This window comes from Monodon monoceros, unplaced genomic scaffold, assembly GCF_005190385.1.
Source record: "Monodon monoceros isolate NGI ecotype Baffin Bay Population unplaced genomic scaffold, NGI_Narwhal_1 Super_Scaffold_4, whole genome shotgun sequence".
NCBI classification, from domain to species: Eukaryota; Metazoa; Chordata; class Mammalia; order Artiodactyla; family Monodontidae; genus Monodon; species Monodon monoceros.
The window spans coordinates 3,370,279-3,393,843 of NW_021703781.1; the positions used below are offsets into that span (position 1 = coordinate 3,370,279).

At 40.9% G+C, this 23,565-nt stretch overlaps 2 protein-coding genes across 2 annotated transcripts in view; both read left to right on the plus strand.

Moving 5' to 3' along the window:
* Nucleotides 1–1,039: 1,039 nt before the first annotated feature.
* Nucleotides 1,040–5,082, plus strand: MAP10 (microtubule associated protein 10). The gene is given in 3 exon segments (XM_029245310.1): nt 1,040–4,122; nt 4,124–4,970; nt 4,972–5,082. Coding segments are annotated over 3 exon segments (2,727 nt in total). The 5' UTR covers nt 1,040–2,353.
* Nucleotides 4,710–23,565, plus strand: part of NTPCR (nucleoside-triphosphatase, cancer-related) — a 163,150-nt gene continuing 144,294 nt past the window's right edge. The window contains exons 1-2 of the mRNA XM_029245312.1: nt 4,710–4,907; nt 5,201–5,253. Of these exons, the coding sequence (XP_029101145.1) occupies nt 5,232–5,253 (22 nt within the window). The 5' untranslated portion in view covers nt 4,710–4,907; nt 5,201–5,231. The remainder of the gene's footprint in view (nt 4,908–5,200; nt 5,254–23,565) is intronic.

The window sequence follows — 23,565 nt, forward strand, 5'->3', positions numbered from 1 at the left end:
ATGAAAAAGAATGAAATAATGCTGTTTGCAGCAACATGGATGGACCTAAAGATTATCATTCTAAGTGAAGACAGAGAAAGACAAATATCATATGACATCACTTATATACGGAATCTAAAAAAAATGATACAAATCATTTACAAAACAGAAGTAACAGCCATAGAAAACAAACTTATGGTTACCAAAGGGATACAGGGTGAGGAGGATAAATTTGGAATTTGGGATTAACAGATACAGACTACTATATATAAAATAGATAAACAACAAGGACTTACTGTATAGCACAGGGAGCTATGTTCAATATCTTGTAATAACCTATAATGGAAAAGAATCTGAAAGAGAATATGTATATATATATGTATAACTGAATCACTGTGCTGTACACCTGAAACTAACACAACATTGTAAATCAACTACACTTCAATTAAAATGTCTGCTATTTGGCAAATAATAAATAAAATAACATTTATTTTAACAAGTATTTACTATGTGCCAGGCACTTTTCTAAGAATTTTGTGACTATTAATTCACTTAATACTTATATTTATGAAGTTTACACTATAACTACCTCATTTTTTTGGATGAGGAAACAATTCACAAACTGTTGAGAAACTAGTATGTGGTCACAGAGCCAGGATTTGAGCCAGGTAGTTTGCCTACAAAATTGAGGCTCTCATCCACTGCTCTGTGCTATTTTTCCATGTTTGGCCTATGAACATAGAAAATTTTTAATTGTCACAGCTAAACATTTACTCACTACATTTAACATTATTTACATTATTTACAGTTATAAAATCTTATTCATGTACTGTAATACCAGTGATGTAGAGTGTCTGGGCAGAGAAATTATTAGCCCTGTAGAAACCTTATATATTATAGAAGTAATGTCCTTATAGAGGAGGTACATTTGTTTCCCTGTCCACATACAAAGTGCTAATATTCCACATTATTAACCTTACTCAAAACACTTACTGCAGGATGTCTTCAATGAGGAATTTTACCTACTGTGTTTGTCTGGCACACATGGACTCACCTCATTGTTTTTAACTTGTAAACATGCTGTAATTTATTGCTCTATGTCATCCATCTATTAAGCATGTCACTTGATACGTTTCCTCTGCAAGTAGATAGTAAGATTCCGAAGGCCAAAGGCAGTATCTTCTACTTATGTACTGCAATGAAAGCTCCCTCACGAGTTCACTCTAAAGCACCAAGCCCTTCCCATTGTGAATTTGCTTTTGAGCTTCTCAGTGCTGTTTTTGCATTCAATCTAATATAATTTAACTATAAATTATAAAGCTGCCTAAAGTAGAACATATTCACATAATGTCCCCCGGGCATCTCAAACTCTACATATCCCCAAAACCCAAAGCAACTTTGAAAAATCCAATCTGTGCCTCCTCAATTTTTTCTCCCACAGAAGCAGAAAATTTTCACCCATAACTTCTCTCTCAGGGTCACCAAGCTCTAAACTCTGCTATCACAAATACCTCTTATATCCGTCACTTCTTTTTCAACTCCACTGACCCTAACCACGTTCAGGCCACAGTTCTCTCTCCTTAGACCACTGCAACAGCCTCCCAAAAAGACTGCTCTGAATTCAATTTCTTATTAGCAGAATCCTCCTTTGTATCTGTACTGCTACATTTCCGAACATAGGTATAATAACATTTAGTCACTCAAAACAACTTATACAGAATAAAGTCCAAATTCCTTGCTATGGCATTCAAGGCCACTTATCAACCTTGGTTTCAACCTAGCTAGCTTATTGAGGGTAGAAGTATGTCTCCTTGAAAATCTGGGATAGGGCTGTAAGATCTCCTCCACTCCCCCTGTTTATGTAAATACATTAGTTTTGTTTAATGGGAATCATTGACATCACTCTCCTACACGGTGATGGCTCGGTTGGAAATGTGGCCACACTCACTGTGCGTGTCCCAGTGCCACCACACTCAGACAGAGCTCCCAAGCCGCTTCAGAGCCATGTCCGCATTTTTTGAGTAGACCAGCAGCAGAGAAGGCCGGCTGCGGGCAGTTAGCTGGCTTTCTTTAGCCTGGAGATTAGAAAGGGAGCCCTGATTTAATATTCTTCTGATAGACCTGAACTGGCTCCAAACTTGCAGGGGACCTGCAGTGATAAAACGTGACCCAAACCAAAAAATAAGCCTTTTTTTTCCCATTCGTAGCCTCAGTATTATCATAAGCACTGTTTTAACACCACTCTGGAAAGCAAAGACACACTGAGCAGCGAAAATTCCCACGGCTGCCACAGCTCAGACGTGCCCGGGGGCCCTAGCAAGTCTCGCGAGAGAACAAAACAAGCGCCAGTTTCTCCCTGTTTCTCGCGAGAACCATGGACTTCCAGCCTCCAGCTCACAGCGTTCCCGGGGCAACAGCGATGGCGGCTTCACTGTCCGAGCGGCTCTTCTTGCTGGACCTGCTCGTAGACTGGGTGCGTCTTGAAGCCGGGCTGCTACCGCCGCCCGTGGTCGCGGCGGCGGCGGCGCAGGAGGAGGAGTCGCCGCCGCGGTCGTCGCGCGGCCTGTGCCCCGCCGTGGCCTTCCGCCTGCTGGACTTCCCCACGCTGCTGGTTTATCCTCCCGGCGGCCCCGCTGCCCCCGCCCCGGAACTTCGGCCCGGCCTGGTCAACTTCGGTCGCGGCAAGTCCTGTCTCTTCCGCCTGCAGCCCGCTAGACTGCACCGCCTGCTCCTTCGGAGCCCGCTTTACACCTTGCTGCTGCAGCTGCCCCCCGGGCGCGCGACCCCTGCCCCGCAGCTCCTGGGGACCTGCAGCATCTCTTTGGCCGCCGCGGCCCACAGGGTCCTGGGGCCCGCCGCCTCCGGCTGCTCCCAGGGTCATCGGGGAAGTTTCCCTCTGCAAAACCAAGAGGGGGAGCGGATTGGGCACATTGCCCTGGGCTACCGCCTGACTGACCTGGGAAGCAGCTTGCTGGGCCATCTGGAGAGGCCAGTCGCTTCCACAGGAGGTGGAGTGGAGGGTGTGGAGGTCAGTCCCCAAACCTTGCAGGAAAACCAGCAGCTGTGGCAGCCAGACTCAGAGCCAAGCCCAAGAGATGCTGATAAGCCTCTGGTGGGTGTAAAAGTCTCAACGGCAGGGAAGGATTTGAAGGAGGGAGTCTTCCACAGCAAGGCCAACTCTGATTACACGGCTTCCGTGGAGAATGGCAAAACCAGCTCCGTTATTTGTTCAAAGGGTAGCAGTGAGAGGAGTGTTAGCCCCCAAAATCAGGAAGTCACAGAGTTAGACATTGAAACCAACATAATTTGCCCTCCTCCTCTGTATTACACTCATGTGACCCAAGAAAAGACACCTCCTAAGCAGGGTGAAATCACTATTGAGCCTCAAATGAATGCACCTGAGGAATTGGATGGTACTTTTCTGGAAGAAGAACTTGTAAATCCCCCAACACAGACTAATCCTCCAGAACATACAGATTTTGCAACACATGAGAGGCCTCCAGTGCTTACACATCCTGCACATATTCAGGATGTAGGAGCAAGTAACCAAACTACTTACCGTCCTCAAACTGAACAAAATAGGATCAATACTGTAAGGCAGCTGCCTTTGTTAAGTGCTTTGTTGGTTGAGTTGTCCTTGTTATACAACCAACCCATGGCAAGCCCTACTCATATACATCCTCATTTAGCCTGGTTATATAGAACTGAGGACAAGAAGTCACCAGAACCTTCTGCCAACTCCACATGTAAATCTGAATCTAAGAATAAGCTTTCTCTGGGGGAAAATGAAAAGTCAGTGAGTCTTCAGTATAAAAAGAACCAAACTGAAAATCTTAAGAAAGGTAAATATTTTGAAAAGAAAGGTGGTGTTCCCCCCAAAAGAGTTCCAAGGGGGAAGCTACTTTATGGCTTAACAAACACACTTAAGCTACGTTTAAAGCAAACAAATCCTGATATGTTGGTAGTACACGAAAAGAGAGAAGAGTATAGAAAATCGCAAGCACAAATGTTAGGTGCAAAACTCAGAATTCCATCATCCAAAGTTAAGATACTAAGTTTTGCAGAACAACATCGGAAGCCACATCAGCTGCCTAAAGATGAGTTTTTAGACTCAGATGCATCTTTTGCTGAAAATAGCAATACCTCAAATTAGTGTGGTTTTTGATGACCCCAGCACAACTAAAGAAACTAAGCTGAAATGTGCAACTGAAAAGACACTTGATGATTTACTGGAAGAAATGGTGAGTCCTGCAAATTCCATTGTCTCAGAAAGGTTTATTCATACAAATATTTTGGGTGGAAGAGTGGAAGTGAAAGTCCAAAGTCCAGGTCATTTCCAACGGGTCGCAGTAGTTGACAGAATTGTAGTAGATAAAGAAATAGATGATAAACAGGTCAAAATCACTTCTAACGACATTCTTACTGCTGATATGAATGAAAATAATCCAAGTACAAGTAGTTGCTCTGAAAGCGCCTCAGAACTAAAGTATTCAGATGACTTCACCAGTCCTTGCTGTTCTGAAGACACCAGCAGAAGTTTACAAGCTCGTGATAGCAGTCCGGGGACAGAAAATCCAAAACATAGTCAACAGACAAGTAAGTCCAGTGAAACAAGGTTGTCCATAAGGAAAAATAGCAGTGAAAAGAGTTCTATTCTTAGCCCACCTTTTTCAGCTGGATCCCCAGTACTCTCATATAAAAGATTTCGTATTTCAAAGGCTCAAGATAAAAGTTTGGAGGAAGCGTCTAATATCTCTACCAGTGATTTCTCTTCATCACACTGGACTGAGGAAAAAGAAAACCAGAGAGACCAAAATGGTATGCATAATTCTAAAGTTCTAAAGAGGAATCAAGACATCCCTACTAAACTTAAAACAAGAACAGGTTGCAAGTCCTCAGAAAAAAGCCAGTCACCTCGGACATCTCAAGTGAGTTCTCATCTGCCTTCTAATTTGTCAGAACTAGAACTTAATGTCCTGGATAGCAGTACATTTAGATCACTTTGAAGAAGTCAATGATGACCTTGGTTCACTAAACATTTCCAAGCAATGCAGAGTTATTTGCAAATTAGTAATAAATAAACTTCCAGGATATACAGTGTAAAAATATGTGCTTTTACATAACATTTAATTTGATAGCTGTACATTATTTTTAGTACATAAATTTATGTATATAATTTTTCAGAATATAAGTGTTTGTCATTCCTTTGCTGTTTAAATAGGATTCTACCATTAAATCTGACAAGATTGATCATGGGATCGCCTTATAACCCAGGTAAGATTTCAGTTGTTTAATTTTCTAAGAATAAAAGTATCTTCCTAAATTGTCTCTATTAAAGTATCCTAAAGCTGACTTCATGCACACCATTGAAAAGGCTAGTTAATAAAGATAGCTTCAAATTTTAATGGCAATAAATTGTTTACCGAATATAGAAGACTTACTGTATGAGATGCAGAAAGATACAAAAGAATTTAGTATATAGCGCCAGCAGTTATAAGAGCTTATTGTTCTATATAGATAGGAATTCTTCAGGGAAATCTTCTTGGACACATACACATTCCATATCTCCAATAGGTGAAGTCCTTTTTATATGCTGTCACAGTGCTCTGTATGCTTTTTTTTAAACCACAATTTGTGTGTGTGATTACTTGGTTAATGTTTATCTTATGATAGGTTTAAGTTCTGTGGTGGAAGGCACTGTATCTGTTTTGCGCACCAGTGTGGTCTTAGTATCTGGCACAGTCTCTGGCATGTGGCTGGGATTCAAAAAGCATTTGTTGGACAAATAAATGATGACCATGCATTGAAAATACCTAACGGGAGGGATTAGAATTGAGCAGTAAAAACAAGCAGAAACCCTAAAAATATCCTTATTGGAGACATGGTTATTTGACTGTAGTATTTTTGTTTTGCTGGAACACCCTTAGGTGTTCTCTGAAGTATTTGGAGAAGGGAACTAAAAAAGTGTCTTCCTATACAGTTTCTTGTATAGAAATTCAGTTTACTGTCATTTCAGCTTGTTCAAGTTATTTTTAATATAGGACAGTTTGTTTTTATGAAGTCTAGTGATCATTTCTTTATAATTTATTCCATTGATTTTATACTTAGACCTTATTTTGTGTTCAGATATTTACATATGTGTTCTTCTGTGTAAATATTGTTATATTTTAAGTTTTACCCTTAATTTTTTAACATAGCGAACATTTTTGGATGTATGAGGTGAGGCCCTAATTTTCCTTCCTTTATAAGTAATTAAATAATTATGTAGGTGTTATCTTTTGAATGATCATAAAAGTAGAATTTCGATAGATGGTAAGAGATGAAGATGCTATATTTTGAGGAACAATATGAATAAAGAATGATGATGAGAATGAGCATGATGTATTCATGAGACTGTGAAAATATTATCTTGATTAGAGCGGTAGAGTCATACTACAGAGGGGTCGAAAGAAAATTCGTTGAGTAAGTCCCAGATTGTAGGGAGCTTCAAATGTCAAGCATAATCATAGAAACAGTAGAGTATTTTCATTTATAAATGAGCGCCAGTAAGTAGTCATGACATTCTGAATATTTTAAATTACTGAAATAATTTCTTAGAGGTACAGAAATTATTACCAGTGGAAGTTTTGAAATGAAATATGTTTAATGGCTAATGGTTTATGGTCTTAATTTTTTGGTAAATATAAAGCATATAGTATATCATCTCACAAAATTAAAATAATTTACTGGTGGGTGCTGTAGCTAGATAGTCAAATGACACCAATTTGGTCTGTAAATTGTCAGCAAGTTTTCATTATTATGGAGGAGACAAAATATAAGCAATATCAGAATCATGAGAGAAATAATTCTTTAAAAACTGTTTTATTTGATTGAGAGTAAGTAGTTGTCTATGATGAGAATAGGTGAGGGAAATGATTTCAGTGTGTTTAAGGTACAACAAAGACTAAAGAGCTAATGTACTTTAAATTACAAATAGAGTAGTTGAATAAGCTTCTCTTTGAGTTATTCCCTGAATACTTATTTCTAGAATTGTGGTGGTGGATTTTCTAGCTTAATTCTAGTGAAAATACCTGTTCCCGTGTATTTAGTACTTCCTCTTTGCGTCCTATCTTCAAATTGTACTTCATGTTTTAATTCTAAAACCTGTAAACTTAGTTCTTTAAGAATACTATAATAGATACTACTTCTGAAGCCTTATTTATCTGCTTAATGCCTTAAAATCATTGAAACATGAAATAGTATTTCAGGGTCATAAATAAGGGAGACTGTCATTCAGTTGTTGGTAAAACTAAGCTCCTGCAATCCAGCCTTTCTGAGCATCTTAGGTATCTAAACTGCTGTGGGCAGAGCTGAATGGGGGTGAGCCACAGAAATAAGGGTAGGGCCTACCCTGCAGCTTGGGAGGCGGCTGTCAGTGATGACAAGTCTTTTGAACTGTTACTGTAAGCAGATTTGAAGAGGCCTGTGCAGATGCATACATCCAATATGTTGTTTTTTTCTCCAGTCACGTGCATGCTATTGAGAATATCTTTAGATACAAAGAACAATGGTACTGAACTCTCAAGCCCTTGTGGCTTTCTGGTCAGAGCCACCCATTCACATCTCAGTTTAATTTTTTTGCCTGTACAAGCAGTGCATTTATTATGGAAACTTAGAAACCAGACTTTTATCTGTTGCAAACATATAGGTCAAGACTATAAATTTTAAAAAGTTGTAAATTATCACATTGTATTGTCGGCAAGGCAAAGAAATTTCATAACAAAGCAACATCTAAATAAGATAAATATATTTTTATGTCTATTAGATAAATAGTATTTATATTTGCCTACTCATAAACTGTCCTTGGGCCTAGATATATAGCCATCCTTCAGTCTATTTGTGTTTTAATTTGGATTAAAGTATCTAGAGAGTTGTACAGAATGACAGTTTGTGAGCCAAGACTTGCTGGATTCTCCTCTTCTCATTTTTAACCTAAAACAGTACCAGGATAATTTACTTGGTTAAGGACCAAGGCATTTTTAATGTTTTTCTCCAGAGATCTGACTGTCATGCCAGGAAATAATAGACTTCAGGATGAACATTATTAGGTTGCAGTGCCAAGCCATAGTAGTAGAAATATTTCCTTATTTTCCAAATATTACTTATATCTCTGTTATACAAATAATATATGTAAATTCTAGAAACAAATAGAAAATTCAGATAAGAATTTTGTTTTTGCTTTAAAATTGTGTATTAAGGGAAGGTTATGGTCCTTTCCTTTCAAAATCCCACTGAAATGAGAGAAGAGATGTAAAAATAAGAATGAACCCTTAGTAGCCCCAGAGATCTGGAAGATACAAAGCAGATGGGATTAGGTTGGCCAAAAATGGACTAGAAATCTACTCTTCAACATCGCCCAGTGAGGTGCTGCTGGAGAGACGAGAAGATGGTGTTTTTTAACAGAGCCCGAGATAAACGTCAAATTCAGTCAGCAGGCCTTGGGAAGGAGTAGGTCATGGGACACCGGCGGTAGAAACTGAACCCTGAGCGTGATGGAGAGGCTGGGCCTGGGCTAAAGGTTATCTACTAGAAAAGGTGCTGGGGCCACAGAGGAAAACGAATATTTTCGCTTTGGACAGCAAAACATGTTAACAGGGCCTTTCTCGATTTTATTGGGGAGACCACTAACCCTAGTGGCAAATTAAAGCGTTACAACCCTGGTCTTTGGAGGCAGATGGATGGTGTTTGCGTCTTTGATCATGTGGTGTGTGATTTTCTGAGATTGTTTCTTCATTACAGGATTAGGTTGGGGATTGAATCAAATACCATTTATCTAGCATATACGACAGTGAATGTGCCTGGGAGTGTTGGTGTATTTAATAGTACAGAGAATGTACCACGGTATCTGTGTGCCTGCCCTAGGAGGATATATTTTCAATAAAACCTCAGTCAGGAAATCAACTCTTCCTTCCAAATGGTTAAAACAAACGTTCCATTTGACATTGTAACTGAGTGGGAGAACCCCTGGCAGCAGGAATCCTTGGAAAGGTTTGGGTTTTAATAAAGAATGTGTTTGTCCAGGAGCAGGCCAGGATGGGAGATTAGATAAGCTCCCAAGTAATGGTACAAGATAACAGCTGAAGGTCATAAGGTGAAAGAAAGCATGTGGAATGGAACAGGTCTATGAGTCAGTATATGAGTCACTTATTACAGGTTCAGAAACCTATACTTGCAAGCTTGACTATTTAGGATACTTTGTTTTATTCGTTTATTTTCTGTTTTCTTCTTGGTTTTAATATAGTTCTTTTTGAAGGATCTTATAGTTGAGCTGTGAGAGCAATTGGAAATGGATTTGGTTGTGACTCATAATTGAGCTGAAATCCTAAAGGAGGAGCAGTAAACCCCCAGGGTCTACATAGTGAAAGACAGAAAAAAAGACAACCCCTTTTCTACCCAGAGATTTCTCCTTCAGCTTTTATCTCCTAGAAACCTTGGAGGGTTTTGCTTTTTGCCTCATTAAGGGAAGCTGCTCAATTACAGAGAGTTTCACACCCAACAACTGCCTGGAGGACTGTATTTCATAACTTGTGATTTTGGTGTCAACACTGTGGAGAGAATTGGGATGGAATTCTGGACTCAGAATGACATAAAAAAATAATAGATTGCTTTAGATGCGGAGGAACCTATTGTCAGAAGAGTTGGTCTGAAAATGATTGCTTGCATATCCAGAATTCTTAAGAGTATTTCCAAGTACTTTGGGACAGCATTTGTTAACCTGGGGGAAGAGATCTTTCTAATCGTCTGGAAAAGTTCCAAGTGTGAATGCTGGCATCTTGTCAGCAAAGTTCTCCATATCCCTGACTCCCTCTGTAGTAGTCAGAAACCAGATATTTAGGGAGGCACATTTTTTTATTTTCAGATGGCACTGTCTTGCATTTAGAGCTCTAACTCAATTGTTTTTACTAAACCAAAGGTATGCTCTCCTGCATCAACAAAGAAATACCCATCTCTATGCTGAGAATATGATCATACTGAATCCCAGTGTGGTATTAAAAAGCAGCTGAAATTATTAAACAATTACAGTCAGAAAAGAAAGCTTGAATTCATAGGAATTTGGAGCTAGAAGATACTTTGGAAATCATTTAGTTCAACTCCTTCATTTTATAAATAAGGAATGTGGCCCCAAATAATGAAGTTTGCTACTCTCTTGCTCCCCTCTTTCCATTAGAAGGTGCCACTTCATGTGTCAAACTGGGGTCATAGCAAACCCAAACTGTGTGTCTGGCAGACTTTCTATAACATTCATATTGAAAACACTAACCAAAAAATGAACTGACTTAGAGATGTGGGAATTTATCCTCTGTGCCACAGGGAAGGCATCTGTGTTTGGTGTCAGGCAGACCTGTTAAGAGTCCTGGCTCCTCCACTCACCTGTTAATCTTAGGCAAGTCTCTCTGGGACTCAGTTTTCACACCTATAAAATGGAGAAATCAATCATCATGCCGAAAGTGCAGCAATAGTGACATCATCCAATATGACTTTCTTAATAATGTTCAATATCAATGCAGCATCAGTGCAGGTCAAGTCCAGGTAGGGGATGTGTACCAGAAGATGTTCTCCTGATGGTGAGACACAATAATAGCAGCACTTCTGACACATGGGTACCACCCGTACTTGCCGGAAACCAGACGACTTGACACATGAGTCCTTCTAACTAAAGGACATCATGAACCCACTGGCATCTTGAATTTAACTGCCAATCTCCGTGTCAGTTCAGTGCTATACTTCCCTCTCCTTGATGATCTTCGCCATTGAAACCCCACCTTTTGGACTTCCCTGGTGGTGCAGTGGTTAAGAATCTGACTGCCAATGCAGGGGACGTGGGTTCAAGCCCTGGTCCGGGAAGATCCCACATACTGTGGAGCAACTAAGCCCGTGAGCCACAACTACTGAGCCTGAGCTCTAGAGCCCATGAGCCACAACTACTGAAGCCCATGCACCTAGAGCCCGTGCTCCTCAACAAGAGAAGCCACTGCAGTGAGAAGCCTGCTCACCACAACAAAGAGTAGCCCCCGCTCGCCGCAACCAGAGAAAGCCCGCGTGCAGCAACGAAGACCCAATCCAGCCAAAAATAAATAAATTTATTATAAAAAAGAAAAAGAAGCCCTACCTTCCATCCCATGCCCTATTGCCTGATCCTCAGCTAGAAGTGAGGAACCTGCTTATTTTATAGAAAAGAAGATAGATTCTTGACAACTGTGAAGGCAGCAACAGGTATGGCTCATCAGAAGTAGGGTAGGTCAGAGGAGCTGCCTCGTGAACTTCCACACTCTTAGACACGTACACGGATAGCCATGGGTTAGCCTTCCTGGGGGGCAACCTAAAGAATGACCCAGCTGTACTTGATGTCCCCTTAAAAAGGAGGGGCTCAGAAACATGTTAGTAGGGCTGGTTTCACGGGAATGCAGCCTATGCAGTTGCATAAACCCTGCACTCAGAAGAGCCTCACAGTGGGTTTAATGCTCTGCTATTGTCATCTTGAAATTCTTAATAATTTTCTCTTTGCGCTTGTGTTTTTGAGTGAAGTCTAATGAGACAGCAGTGCATCCACATTAGCAGAGGAGATGCGCACCATGTGTGTGTCCACCCCTGTTGCTTCCCACCCCACTCATAGATAGCTGTATGGCTTCTGTAGACAATTACCGTCTACTCAGAAGGGCACTGCATATGGTTTAAGGTTCTGTTATCACTGTCTTGAAATTCTTAACAATTTTCTCTTTGTGTTGTGTAAACATAGAAATTCAAGTCTGATGGGACAATGGCACATGTGCCAGAGTAAAGAGGCACAGCATGTATATTTATCGCTTTGCTGCCCTGTTTGCATACAGTGTTCGTGGAACCCCGAAAGCACAAAATTCCATGGGACTCACTGCATGTGGGAGCTCAGTGAGACTTAACACAAATTAGGTGAGCCCATGCCATCTACAACTGGGCAGCCCCGGGAGGCAGGATCTCTGTGTGAGCCAGAGCTGGCTTCAAGCTCAGAAAGAAGGCAGTGATGTTCCAAGAAGCATGAATGACCAAGGAACCCCATCATATCTTTTCTCGCTCATGTTACTTCCCTGTGTTAGCCGACCACTGTTGTTGAAAATGATGACACAGAAGGACAGAGAAAGATAGAGCAACCCAGAGTTCCTTGTCCTTCCAGCTCTTCCTTAGTCATCAGAAAGCCAGTGGTGGAGGGTGTTGGTAGGATGTGCAGGTATCAAGAAGTGAAATAGAATACTTGAGTTAGTTTAGTTGGGGCAGCATTTCCACTGTCTGTGTGCATGTCAACATTACAAGATGCCAGTTGTGTAATTTTGATGATTCCGCATACAAGTAAATGTTCTATTCGTATTTAAAGCTGATGTTGCACAATATAAAGATGAACAGTAAAAATTATGTGAATTGTGTAAGATTTTAATTTTTCTTTACTTTGAAAGACATTAAACAGTGAGGCAGAGTTCTAAAATGACCCCCCAGTGACCTATGCCCTTGTACAATCCCTCCCTTTGCATGTCGGCCGGACCTGTAGTTTGCTTCTAACTAATAGAATATGGCAGAGGTGAAAGAGTTTGGCACATGTAATGAAAGCCCCTAATCACACAGGGAGATCAGCTTGGTGCTTTGTGTCCACCTAGAGGGGTAGGAAGGAGACACAAGAGGGAGGGGATATGGGGATGTATGTATACATATAGCTGATTCACTTTGTTATACAGCAGAAACTAACACACCATCGTAAAGCAATTATACTCCAATAAAGGTGTAAAAAAATAATAAAAATAAAGACATGGAAAATTTTAAAAAGCCCCTCATCAGTTAACTTTAAAGTAAATCAAAAATAAATAAATAAATAAAATTTAAAAATAAAGTAAATCAAAGTGAGATTACCCTAGGTGGGCCATACCTAATCAGGCAAACCCTTTAAAAGCGGTTAGAAGCGAGACACACTTTCTTCTGCTGGCCTTGAAGAAACAAGCACCATGAGTCCTGCAGCTGAAAAAACAAAATACTTTGTGCCAACAACAGCACGAGCGTGAAAGAGGAGGACTCAAACCTCAGATGAGACTCCAGCCCTAGGCAACACCTAGACTGAAGCCTGTGAGACCCTGGGCAGAGGACACAGCTATACATGCCTGGACTCCTGACCCACAGATTCCATGGGGTAGTACACAGGTGTTGTTTGAAGTTGCTAAGTTTGGGGTAATTTGTCGTGCAGCCATAGAAAAATTAATACAAATAGCCAATAAAAACACTGTGAAAAGTTGAGAGGGAGACCTTGGAAGAAAGGGAAAAGCTTTATATTTTAGGCACTCCCTGTTTTTTGAGCAAGTCCTGCATTTTTACTTTTCACTGAGCCCCCCAGATTCTGCAGCTGGCCCTGGCTGTTACTCCAAGCTGGTAGAGGCACAGCCAATGGCCTACAGGCTTTCTACTTGACTCTGCAATGCACATAGGCTTTAGCACAGCCTTTCTGGACATGGCTGGTGTGTATCATACTTGGGAATACCTTGTGGAGGTTATATATTTCCTCTGTAGGATCTGAATATTATCTTTAAATTTTTAAATTTACAGTCTGAACTAAAATGCGTACATTTCACGCTAATGATAAATTTGGCTTCTGAAACTTTTATATGTAATTGCTCATAGCAATTCTTTGGAGGTAGAACTAATGTAATTCTGCATACAATATTTTTAGTGCATAACAAAAATGATTGAACAATACATAACCATTTATGAACTGTTTCCTATTTATTCTCGTCAGTTAAAATAATTTCTACGGATTTTTTAAAGGACTGGCTCTCTCCATAATGTTTCTGTAGCACTAGTTGCAGACTTCTGCAGTCGTGCCATTTCCTCAATGTGGTTCGTTTTGCAGATGATCTGGGGATATGTGTGTGTAACCGCTGTGGCCCACAGCTCTAGTTTGGAAAACAAATCTAATGATTCTCCTATTATATTCCAGTAGATTGTGCCAGCTCCACATATTTATGTTAGCAGGAAATCCAGCATCAAACTTTTATGAACTCTGCCATCCCAAAGGACTGGGATCCTGAGATGCTTACTTGGTCTTATTTAAGTGGCCTCTCCTGCTTACAAATACCAGGCCAACCTGCCAACTAGTTGGCCTTGGTTTTCAGCTGCCATGGTTCCTACTGCGGCAACAAAGTGTGGCATCCGAAGACCAGATGCTTCCGTGGTCCTGATTCCACCACAGTTTGCGAGGGTGCAAGTTACTTTGGTTTTTGCGCACAGGTTCGCATTCACAGGGTGGCTGGATCTGGAGTTGTCTTAAAGCCCTTCCCCCTGATGATCTAGACACTCTGTGCAGAGCAAGGGCCACTAGGACAGGTTAAGAACCTTTTCTTGTTTGCTGTGGGGTCTTCAGGGTCCTTTCCTGCCAGGGAACTTTGACTGAAACAATCCTAAAACATCAGAGTTCGTAATTATTTCAGACAGCTAAAGGGAAGGAGTCATGGGCTGGATTCTGTTCTTTGAAACCTACTGAACCCCGTGAAAATCTACTTCTTTTCTCTCAGTTTCCACCGAATCAAAAAACGGATCTGATTCTTAAGGCCTGTGGATGTATATACTTATGTTTATATAACAGAGACCTCTGTAGTGTTGTGAGAAGAGTCCAAGAACTTTTCTGGAGAATGTTCTATGTCCCGTTACGGAAAAGCAATCGGCAGCCCTGGCTTAAAATAATTAATAAATAAAACTGACTTTCCCTGTGCCAGGCACCTTCTACATGTGTATGTGTTGAGAATGTCTTATTCAGTTTTGTTTTCCTCCCTCATACCCAGCGAGGAGCCTACTGCAGCCCCTTTCGTAAAGTATATGTTTAATGGATGTTGGTGGAATTGAATAGAAACAGTAATTAAAACTTGCATCTATTCATAATTTACAAATCAGGGTCTTGTATATTGTCTGCCTCACCACTTAGCTAAGAGCTCTGCCACCTGGAAATTTGGGGGCTGGGGCCCTGGGAATAGTGACCCATGAAACTAACTTACTTCGTCCCCTGTGATCCTAAGTAATAAATCAGGATCAAAGCTTTTGGTTGATTCCTGCAACCAGTTCATTTGGCTGATAATCCTTAGGTCCACCTGGGTTAAGAATGAGCTGACCACAGACCAGGAAGATACCCTGCTCATCCTTGATGTCAACCTTGTTCTCCAGATTTACTCTCAGATCGGTTATGTAAGCCGACTCCCCAGAATCCGGGTGCATTTGTGTAGCGGATGCTTTTCTGGCTGACAGCTATTCCAACATATGGCACCTCCTAAGAAGCACCAGAAGATTGAAGTATTCTGATCTCCGTGCTTCGACTGCATTTCTTGAAATAGCTTGGTTATAAAACTCACAACAAATAACACTTCCTTTGACACTCAAAGTGTTAGGAAGAGCTAGACTATGGTGTGTATCTAGACCACTTTGTACCTGAATTTAAATTTTTAACATTCTCTTTAGGGGCAGCCAGTTTCACCGTGTGCATTTTAAAGAACAAGAATGTGTTTGAATGAATGTGTCTGGTCTCCAATCTGTGGACCCATTCACTTGTTTTTATTGTGTAATATTTTAAACATTGAGAAGAATAAGTAATACAACCAGGTCCTGTGTACACATCACCCAGATTTAACCCCGTGCTGGCGTTGTGCCGTGCTTGCTTGCCTGCACTGTGCGCTCTCTCTCTCTCTCTCTCTCTCTCTGTCTCTCTGTCTCTCTGTCTCTCTGTCTCTCTCTCTCTCTCATAAACAAAACATACAGCTACCAATGAAAGCCCCTTTGCTTCCTCTCCATTTCTTTGCCCTCCTTTCCAAGGGGTACCCATTACTCTGGGTTACTGTATACCTTTCCCATTCCCATGGGAGGGGGCATGTAGGTTGTTTCCAAATTTTTCTTATTACCAACAATGCTGCAATTAACATTCTTGTCCCTCTGTGCACATGTGCTCAAATTTCCTTAGGATTTTATACCTGGAATTGGAATTTCCAGGTTCTATGGGATACACATCTTGAGCACTGCCAGATCACTCTCCAGAGCAGTTGAACCAATGTACTGTGCCACCACCAGCATGTGAGGACACCTTTTTCTTCATATTCTATCACAAAACTTGGTAAAGAGTAGACATTTTAATTTTCACTGCTATGTTTAACTATTGTAACTTTACAATAACTACTGATGTCTAGAAAGGCAAGTCCACTCCCTTCTTCTTTTTTTATGTCGTCTAAGCCAAGCAGTTCTCAAACTTCTTGAAGCCTATAAACTCTCAGAAATTCTTGAGTACTCCAAAGAGCTTTTGTTTACGTGGATTATTTCTATCAACATTTCCCAGAAATTGAAAGTGTGAAGTTTTTAAAATGTGTAGTGAATTCATTTAAAAGCAACATTAGTAAACCCGTTACATGTGAACATGAATAACACTTTTTAAAAATTTTATTTATTTTTATACAGCATGTCCTTATTCCCTATTTTACACATATTAGTGCATACATGTCAATCCCAATCTCCCAATTCATCCCACCCCCACCCCCCCTTCCCACCTTGGTGTCCATACGTTTGTTCTCTATTTCTGTGTGTCTATTTCTGCCTTGCAAACCGGTTCATCTGCAGCATTTTTCTAGAATCTACATATATGCACCAATATATGATATTTATTTTTCTCTTTCTGACTTACTTCACTCTGTATGACAGTGTTTAGGTCCGTCCACGTCTTGACAAATGACCCAATTTCATTCCTTATTATGGCTAGGTAATATTCCATTGTATATATATACCACATCTTTATCCATTCATCTGTTGATGGGCATTTAGGTTGCTTCCATATCCTGGCTGTTGTAAATAGTGCTGCAATGAACACTGGGGTGCATGTGTCTTTTTGAATTATAGCTTTCTCTGGACATATGCCCAGTAGTGGGATTGCTGGGTCATATGGTAATTCTATTTTTAGTTTTCTAAGGAACCTCCATACTGTTCTCCATAGTGGCTGTATCAATTTACATTCCCACCAACAGTGCAAGAGGGTTCCCTTTTCTCCACACCCTCTCCAGCATTTGTTGTTTGTAGATTTTCTGATGATGCCCATTCTGACTGCTGTGAGGTGCTACCTCATTGTAGTTGTGATTTGCATTTCTCTAATAATTAGTGATATTGAGCAGCTTTTCATGTGCCTCTTGGCCATCTGTATGTCTTCTTTGGAGAGATGTCAATTCTGCCTATTTTTTGATTGGGTTGTTTGTTTTTTTGATATAGAGCTGCATAAGCCGTTTATATATTTTGGAGTTTAATCCTTTGTCCGTTGATTTGTTTGCAAATATTTTCTCCCATTCTGAGGGTTTTTGTCTTGATTAGAGTTTCCTTTGTTTTTCAAAAGCTAAGTTTCATTGGGTTCCATTTGTTTATTTTTCTTTTTATTTCCATTACTCTAGGAGAAGGGTCAAAAAAGATCTTGCTCTGATTTATGTTGAAGAGTGTTCTTCCTATGTTTTCCTCTAAGAGTTTTATAGTGTCCAGTCTTACATTTAGGTCTTTAATCCACTTTGAGTTTATTTTTATGTGTGTTGTTAGGGAGTGTTCTAATTTCATTCTTTTCCATGTAGCTGTCCAGTTTTCCCAGCACCACTTACTGAAGAGACTGTCTTTTCTCCACTGTATATCCTCACCTCCTTTGTCATAGATTAGTTGACGATAGGTGCATGGGTTTTCTCTGGACTTTCTATCCTGTTCCATTCATGTATTTGTTTTTGTGCAAGTACCATATTCTCTTGATTACTGTAGCTTCGTAGTATAGTCTGAAGTCAGGGAATCTGATTCCTCCGGCTCTGTTTTTTTCCCTGAAGACTGCTTTGGCTATTCGGGGTCTTTTGTGTCTCCATACAAATTTTAAGATTTTTTGTTCAGGTTCTGTAAAAAATGCCATTGGTAATTCGATAGGGATTGCATTGAATCTGTAGATTGCTTTGGACAGTATAGTCATTTTCACAGTATGGATTCTTCCAATCCAAGAACATGGTATATCTCTCCATCTGTTTGTGTCATCTTTGATTTCTTTCATCAGTGTCTTATAGTTTTCTGAGTACAGACCTTTTACCTCCTGAGGTAGGTTTATTCCTAGGTATTTTATTCTTTTTGTTGCAATGGTGAGTGGGATTGTTTCCTTCATTTCTCTTTCTGATCTTTTGTTGTTAGTGTATAGGAATGCAAGAGATTTTTGTGCATTAATTTCGAATCCTGCAACTTTATCAAATTCATTGATTAGCTCTAGTCATTTTCTGGTGGCATCTTTAGGATTATCTGTGTATAGTATCATGTCATCTGCAACCAGTGACAGTTTTACTTCTTTCACAATTTGGATTCCTTTTATTTCTTTTTCTTCTCCGATTGCCATGGCTAGGACTTCCAAAACCATGTTGAAGAATAATGGTGAAGGTGGACATCCTTGGCTTGTTCCTGATCTTAGGAGGAAATGCTTTCAGTTTTTCACCATTGAGGATGATGTTGGCTGTGAGTTTTTCATATATGGCCTTTATTATGTTGAGGTAGGTTCCCTCTGCCCTCTTTCTGGAGAATTTTTGTCATAAATGGATGTTGAATTTTGTCAGAAGCTTTTTCTGCATCAATTGAGATGATCATTTGATTTTTATTTCTCAATTTGTTAATATGGTGTATCACATTGATTGATTTGCATATATTGAAGAATCCTTACTTCCCTGGGATAAATCCCACTTGATCGTGGTATATGATCCTTTTAATGTATTGTTGGATTCTGTTTCCTAGTATTTTGTTGATGATTTTTGCATCTATATTCATCAGTGATATTGGTCTGTAATTTTATTTTTTTTGTAGTATCTTGTCTCGTTTTGGTATCAGGATGATCATGGCCTCGTAGAATGAGTTTGGGAGCGTTCCTTCCTCTGCAAAATTTTGGAAGAGTTTGAGAAAGATGGGTGTTAGCTCTTCTCTAAATGTTTGACAGAATTCTCCTGTGAAGCCGTCTCATCCTGGATTTTTGTGTGTTGGAAGATTTTTTATCCCAGTTTCAATTTCATTACTTGTGATTGGTCTGATCATATTTTCTATTTCTTCCTGGTTCAGTCTTGGAAGGTTATACCTTTCTAAGAATTTGTCCATTTCTTCCAGGTTGTCCATTTTATTGGCATAGAGTTGCTTGTAGTAGTCTCTTAGGATGCTTTGTATTTCTGCCGTGTCTGTTGTAATTTCTCCTTTTTCAATCCTAATTTTATTGATTTGAGTCCTCTCCCTCTTTTTCTTGATGAGTCTGGCTAATGGTTTATCAATTTTGTTTATATTCTCAAAGAACCAGCTTTTAGTTTTATTGATCTTTGCTATTGTTTTCTTTGTTTCTATTTCATTTATTTCTGTTCTGATCTTTATGATTTGTTTCCTTCTACTAACTTTGGGTTTTGTTTGTTCTTCTTTCTCTAATTCCTTTAGGTGTAGGGTAAGATTGTTTATTTGAGATTTTTCTTGTTTCTTGAGGTAGGATTGTACTGCTATAAACTTCCCTCTTAGAACTGCTTTTGCTGCATCGCACAGGTTTTGGATTGCCGTGTTTTCATTGTCATTTGTCTTTAGGTGTTTTTTGATTTCCTCTTTGATTTTTTCAGTGATCTCTTGGTTATTTAGTAATGTATTGTTTAGGCTCCATGTGTTCGTGTTTCTTACATTTTTTCCCCTGTAATTTATTTCCAATCTCATAACATTGTGGTTGGAAAAGATGTTTGATACGATTTCAATTTTCTTAAATTTACCGAGGCTTGATTTGTGACCCAAGATACGATCTATCCTGGAGAATGTTCCATGTGCACTTGAGAAGAAAGTGTAATCTGCTGTTTTTGGGTGGAATGTTGTGTAAATATCAATTAAATCTATCTGGTCTATTGTGTCATTTAAAGCTTGTGTTTCCTTATTAATTTTCTGTCTGGATGATCTGTCCCCTGGTGTAAGTGAGGTGTTAAAATCCCCAACTATTATTTAGTTACTGTCGATTTCCTCTTTTGTAGCTGTTAGCATTTGCCTTACGTATGGAGGTGCTCTTATTTTGGGTGCATATAGATTTGTAATTGTTATATCTTCTTCTTGGATTGATCCCTTGATCATTGTGTAGTGTCCTTCTTTGTGTCTTGTAACATTCTTTATTTTAAAGTCTATTTTATCTGATATGAGTATTGCTACTCCAGCTTTCTTTTGATTTCCATTTGCGTGGAATATCTTTTTCCATCCCCTCACTTTCAGTCTGTATGTGTCCCTAGGTCTGAAGTGGGTCTCTTGTAGACAGCATATATATGGGTCTTGTTTTTGTATCCATTCAGCAAGCCTGTGTCTTTTGGTTGAAGCATTTAATCCTTTCATGTTTAAGGTAATTATCAATATGTATGTTCGTATTACCATTTTCTTAATTGTTTTGGGTTTATTTTTGTAGGTCCTTTTCTTGTCTTGTGTTTCCCACTTAGAGAAGTTCCTTTAGCATTTGTTGTAGAGCTGGTTTGGTGGTACTGAATTCTCTTAGCTTTTTCTTGTCTGTAAAGCTTTTGATTTCTCCATCGAATCTGAATGAGATCTTTGCCTGGTAGAGTAATCTTGGTTGTAGGTTTTTGCTTTTCACCACTTTAAGTATATCATGCTATTCCCTTCTGGCTTGTAGAGTTTCTGCTGAGAAATCGGCTGTTAACCTAATGGGAGTTCTCTTGTATGTTATTTGTTGTTTTTCCCTTGTTGCTTTTAATAATTTTTCTCTGTCTTTAATTTTTTTCAATTTGATTACTGTGTGTTCAGCGTGTTTCTCCTTGGGTTTATCCTGGCTGGGACTCTCTGTGCTTCCTGGACTTGGGTGACCATTTCCTTTCCCATGTTAGGGAAGTTTTCAACTATAATCTCTTCAAATATTTTTTCAGGTCCTTTCTCTCTTCTCCTTCTGGGACCCCTATAATGTGAATGTTGTTGCATTTAATGTTGTCCCAGAGGTCTCTTAGGCTGTCTTCATTCCTTTTCATTCTTTTTTCTTTATTATGTTCCGTGGCAGTGAATTCCACCATTCTGTCTTCCAGGTCACTTATCCACTCTTCTGCCTCAGTTATTCTGGTATTGATTCCTTCTAGTGTATTTTTCATTTCAGGTATTGTATTTTTCATCTCTGTTTGTTTGTTCTTTAATTCTTCTAGGTCTTTGTTAAACATTTCTTGCATCTTCTCGATCTTTGCCTCCATTCTTGTTCCAAGGTCCTGGATCATCTTCACTATCATTATTCTGAATTCTTTCTCTGGAAGGTTTCCTATCTCCACTTCATTTAGTTGTTTTTCTGGGGTTTTATCTTGTTCCTTCATCTGGTACATAGTCCTCTGCCTTTTCATTTTGTCTGTCTTTCTGTGAATGTGGTTTTCGTTCCACAGGCTGCAGAATTGTAGTTCTTCTTGTTTCTGCTGTCTGCCCTCTGGTGCATGAGGCTATCTAAGAGGTTTGGGCAAGCTTCCTGATGGGAGGGACTGGTGGTGGGTAGAGCTGGGTGTTGTTTTGGTGGGTAGAGCTCAGTAAAACATTGATCCACTTGTCTGCTGATGGGTGGGGCTGGGTTCCCTCCCTGTTGGTTGTTTGGCCTGAGGTGACCCAGCACTGGAGCCTACCTGGCTCTTTGGTGGGGCTAATGGACTCCGGGAGGGCTCACACCAAGGAGTACTTCCTAGAACTTCTGCTGCCAGTGTCCTTGTCCCCGCAGTGAGCTACAGCCACCTCCCACTGCTGCATGAGACCCTCCAACACTAGTAGGTAGGTCTGGTTCCGTCTCCTGTGGGGTCCCTGATCCTTCCCCTGGGTCCTGCTGTGCACACTACTTTGTGTGTGTCCTCCAATAGTGAAGTCTCCGCTTCCCCTTGTCCTTCCGAAGTCCCACAATCAAATCCTGGCAGCCTTTAAAGTCTGATTCTCTGGGAATTCCTCCTCCCGTTTCCAGGCCCCTGGGTTGGGAAGCCTGACGTGGGGCTCAGAACCTTCACTCCAGTGGGTGGAACTTCTGTGGTATAAGTGTTCTCCAGTTTGTGAGTCACCCACCACTGATTATGGGATTTGATTTTACTGTGATTGTGCCCCTCCTACCGTCTTATTGTGGCTTCTCCCCTGTCTTTGGATGTGGGGTATCTTTTTTTGTGAGTTCCACTGTCTTCCTGTCGATGATTGTTCAGCAGTTAGTTGTGATTCCGGTGCTCTCGCAAGAGGGAGTGAGCGCACATCCTTCTACTCTGCCATCTTGAATGTGAATTTCATTCTTTTTTTTTTTATCAAATAACACTTCCAAAACTACCTAGCTGGTGATGACATCCGGTCCCAGCCTCAGAAGAGTATCCCCAGCTTAACAGGTGCAAACCGTGACCTGACTCCTATCCCCTGACACAGTCCCAGGTTAGCTTTCTGTGTTGAACCTTCTATGTTTACACCTTCACACGCACTCCACCTCTCTCCTCTGGCTCTGCTGCCTCTGCGGACAAACTGGATTCGGCTCCTGTTTGGGGTCAGTCAGCGGTGGCACCGCGGCAGGTGTGAGAGCGGGAGGAAGAGGAAAGTTGCCACGCTGCCAGGTTCCCTGACTCTCTCTCCCAGCCTTTGGCAGGGGCAGTGGAGGCTGTGTTCCCGTGTAGAAAGGTCACGGTTTCCACGGGACATTCCTCTGCAGCCGTGGCTACCACTCTACGGTCTCTGAGTCCCAGGAACTGACCGCTCTGCTTGCCCTTTCCAACCTACAGATGCTGATGGCTCCTCCGTTGTGGTGCAGGGTCCCTCACCATTGCCGTGGTCCCCCTGAAGCCGGCCACACCTTCCTAAGTAGCTCCTTCATTCAGCTTTCCTCACTCACCCTGCTCGAGTGCCCGGACCCTGACTGATGGGACTGTCCAGCCTCAATCGCCACCGCCTCTCACCTCTCGGGGGGCTCCAGGCAGAAACCCACAGCATCCTCCCATCTGTCCCCCTTCCACCCCCATCCACCCTGTGGATGCTGCTTCCTACACACATCCTGAAATGAGCCATTTCTCCCCTCCCCAGGACTAGGTAGCAGCCTCTTCCCTGGTCTCCCCAATTTTCTCTCACCTCTTTCAATCTATTCACTGCACAAATCTTTTAAAAACATAAGTCACGTCATATCTCTTCACGGCTTAAACCTCACTAACGGTGTTCTCTTAGATTTTGAGTAAAATACAAGTTCCTTGTCACAGGCCTACAAGGCCTTGTGTGATTTGACCTCTGTCTCCCTCTCGGAATCCATTGCGCAGTGGCCCCAGCTTGCTCGCTGATGCTCCAGGCACTCTGTCCTCCCGTTGTTCCGTGAACACGATGACCTTGTCCACACCTCGGGACCTTTGCTCGTCCTTTTCGCTTTGGAAAGATCTCATGATCCCCTCTGTAGAACACGATTAGTCTACTCTGCACCCATGCCTTCTTATCCTTCAGATTTCAGCTGACAGATCACTTCCTCAGAGAGGCCTTGTGACAGTCCCACCAAGTTAGCTTTCCCATCCCACGTCGCCCACACCCCATTGTTTCCCATCATTGCCC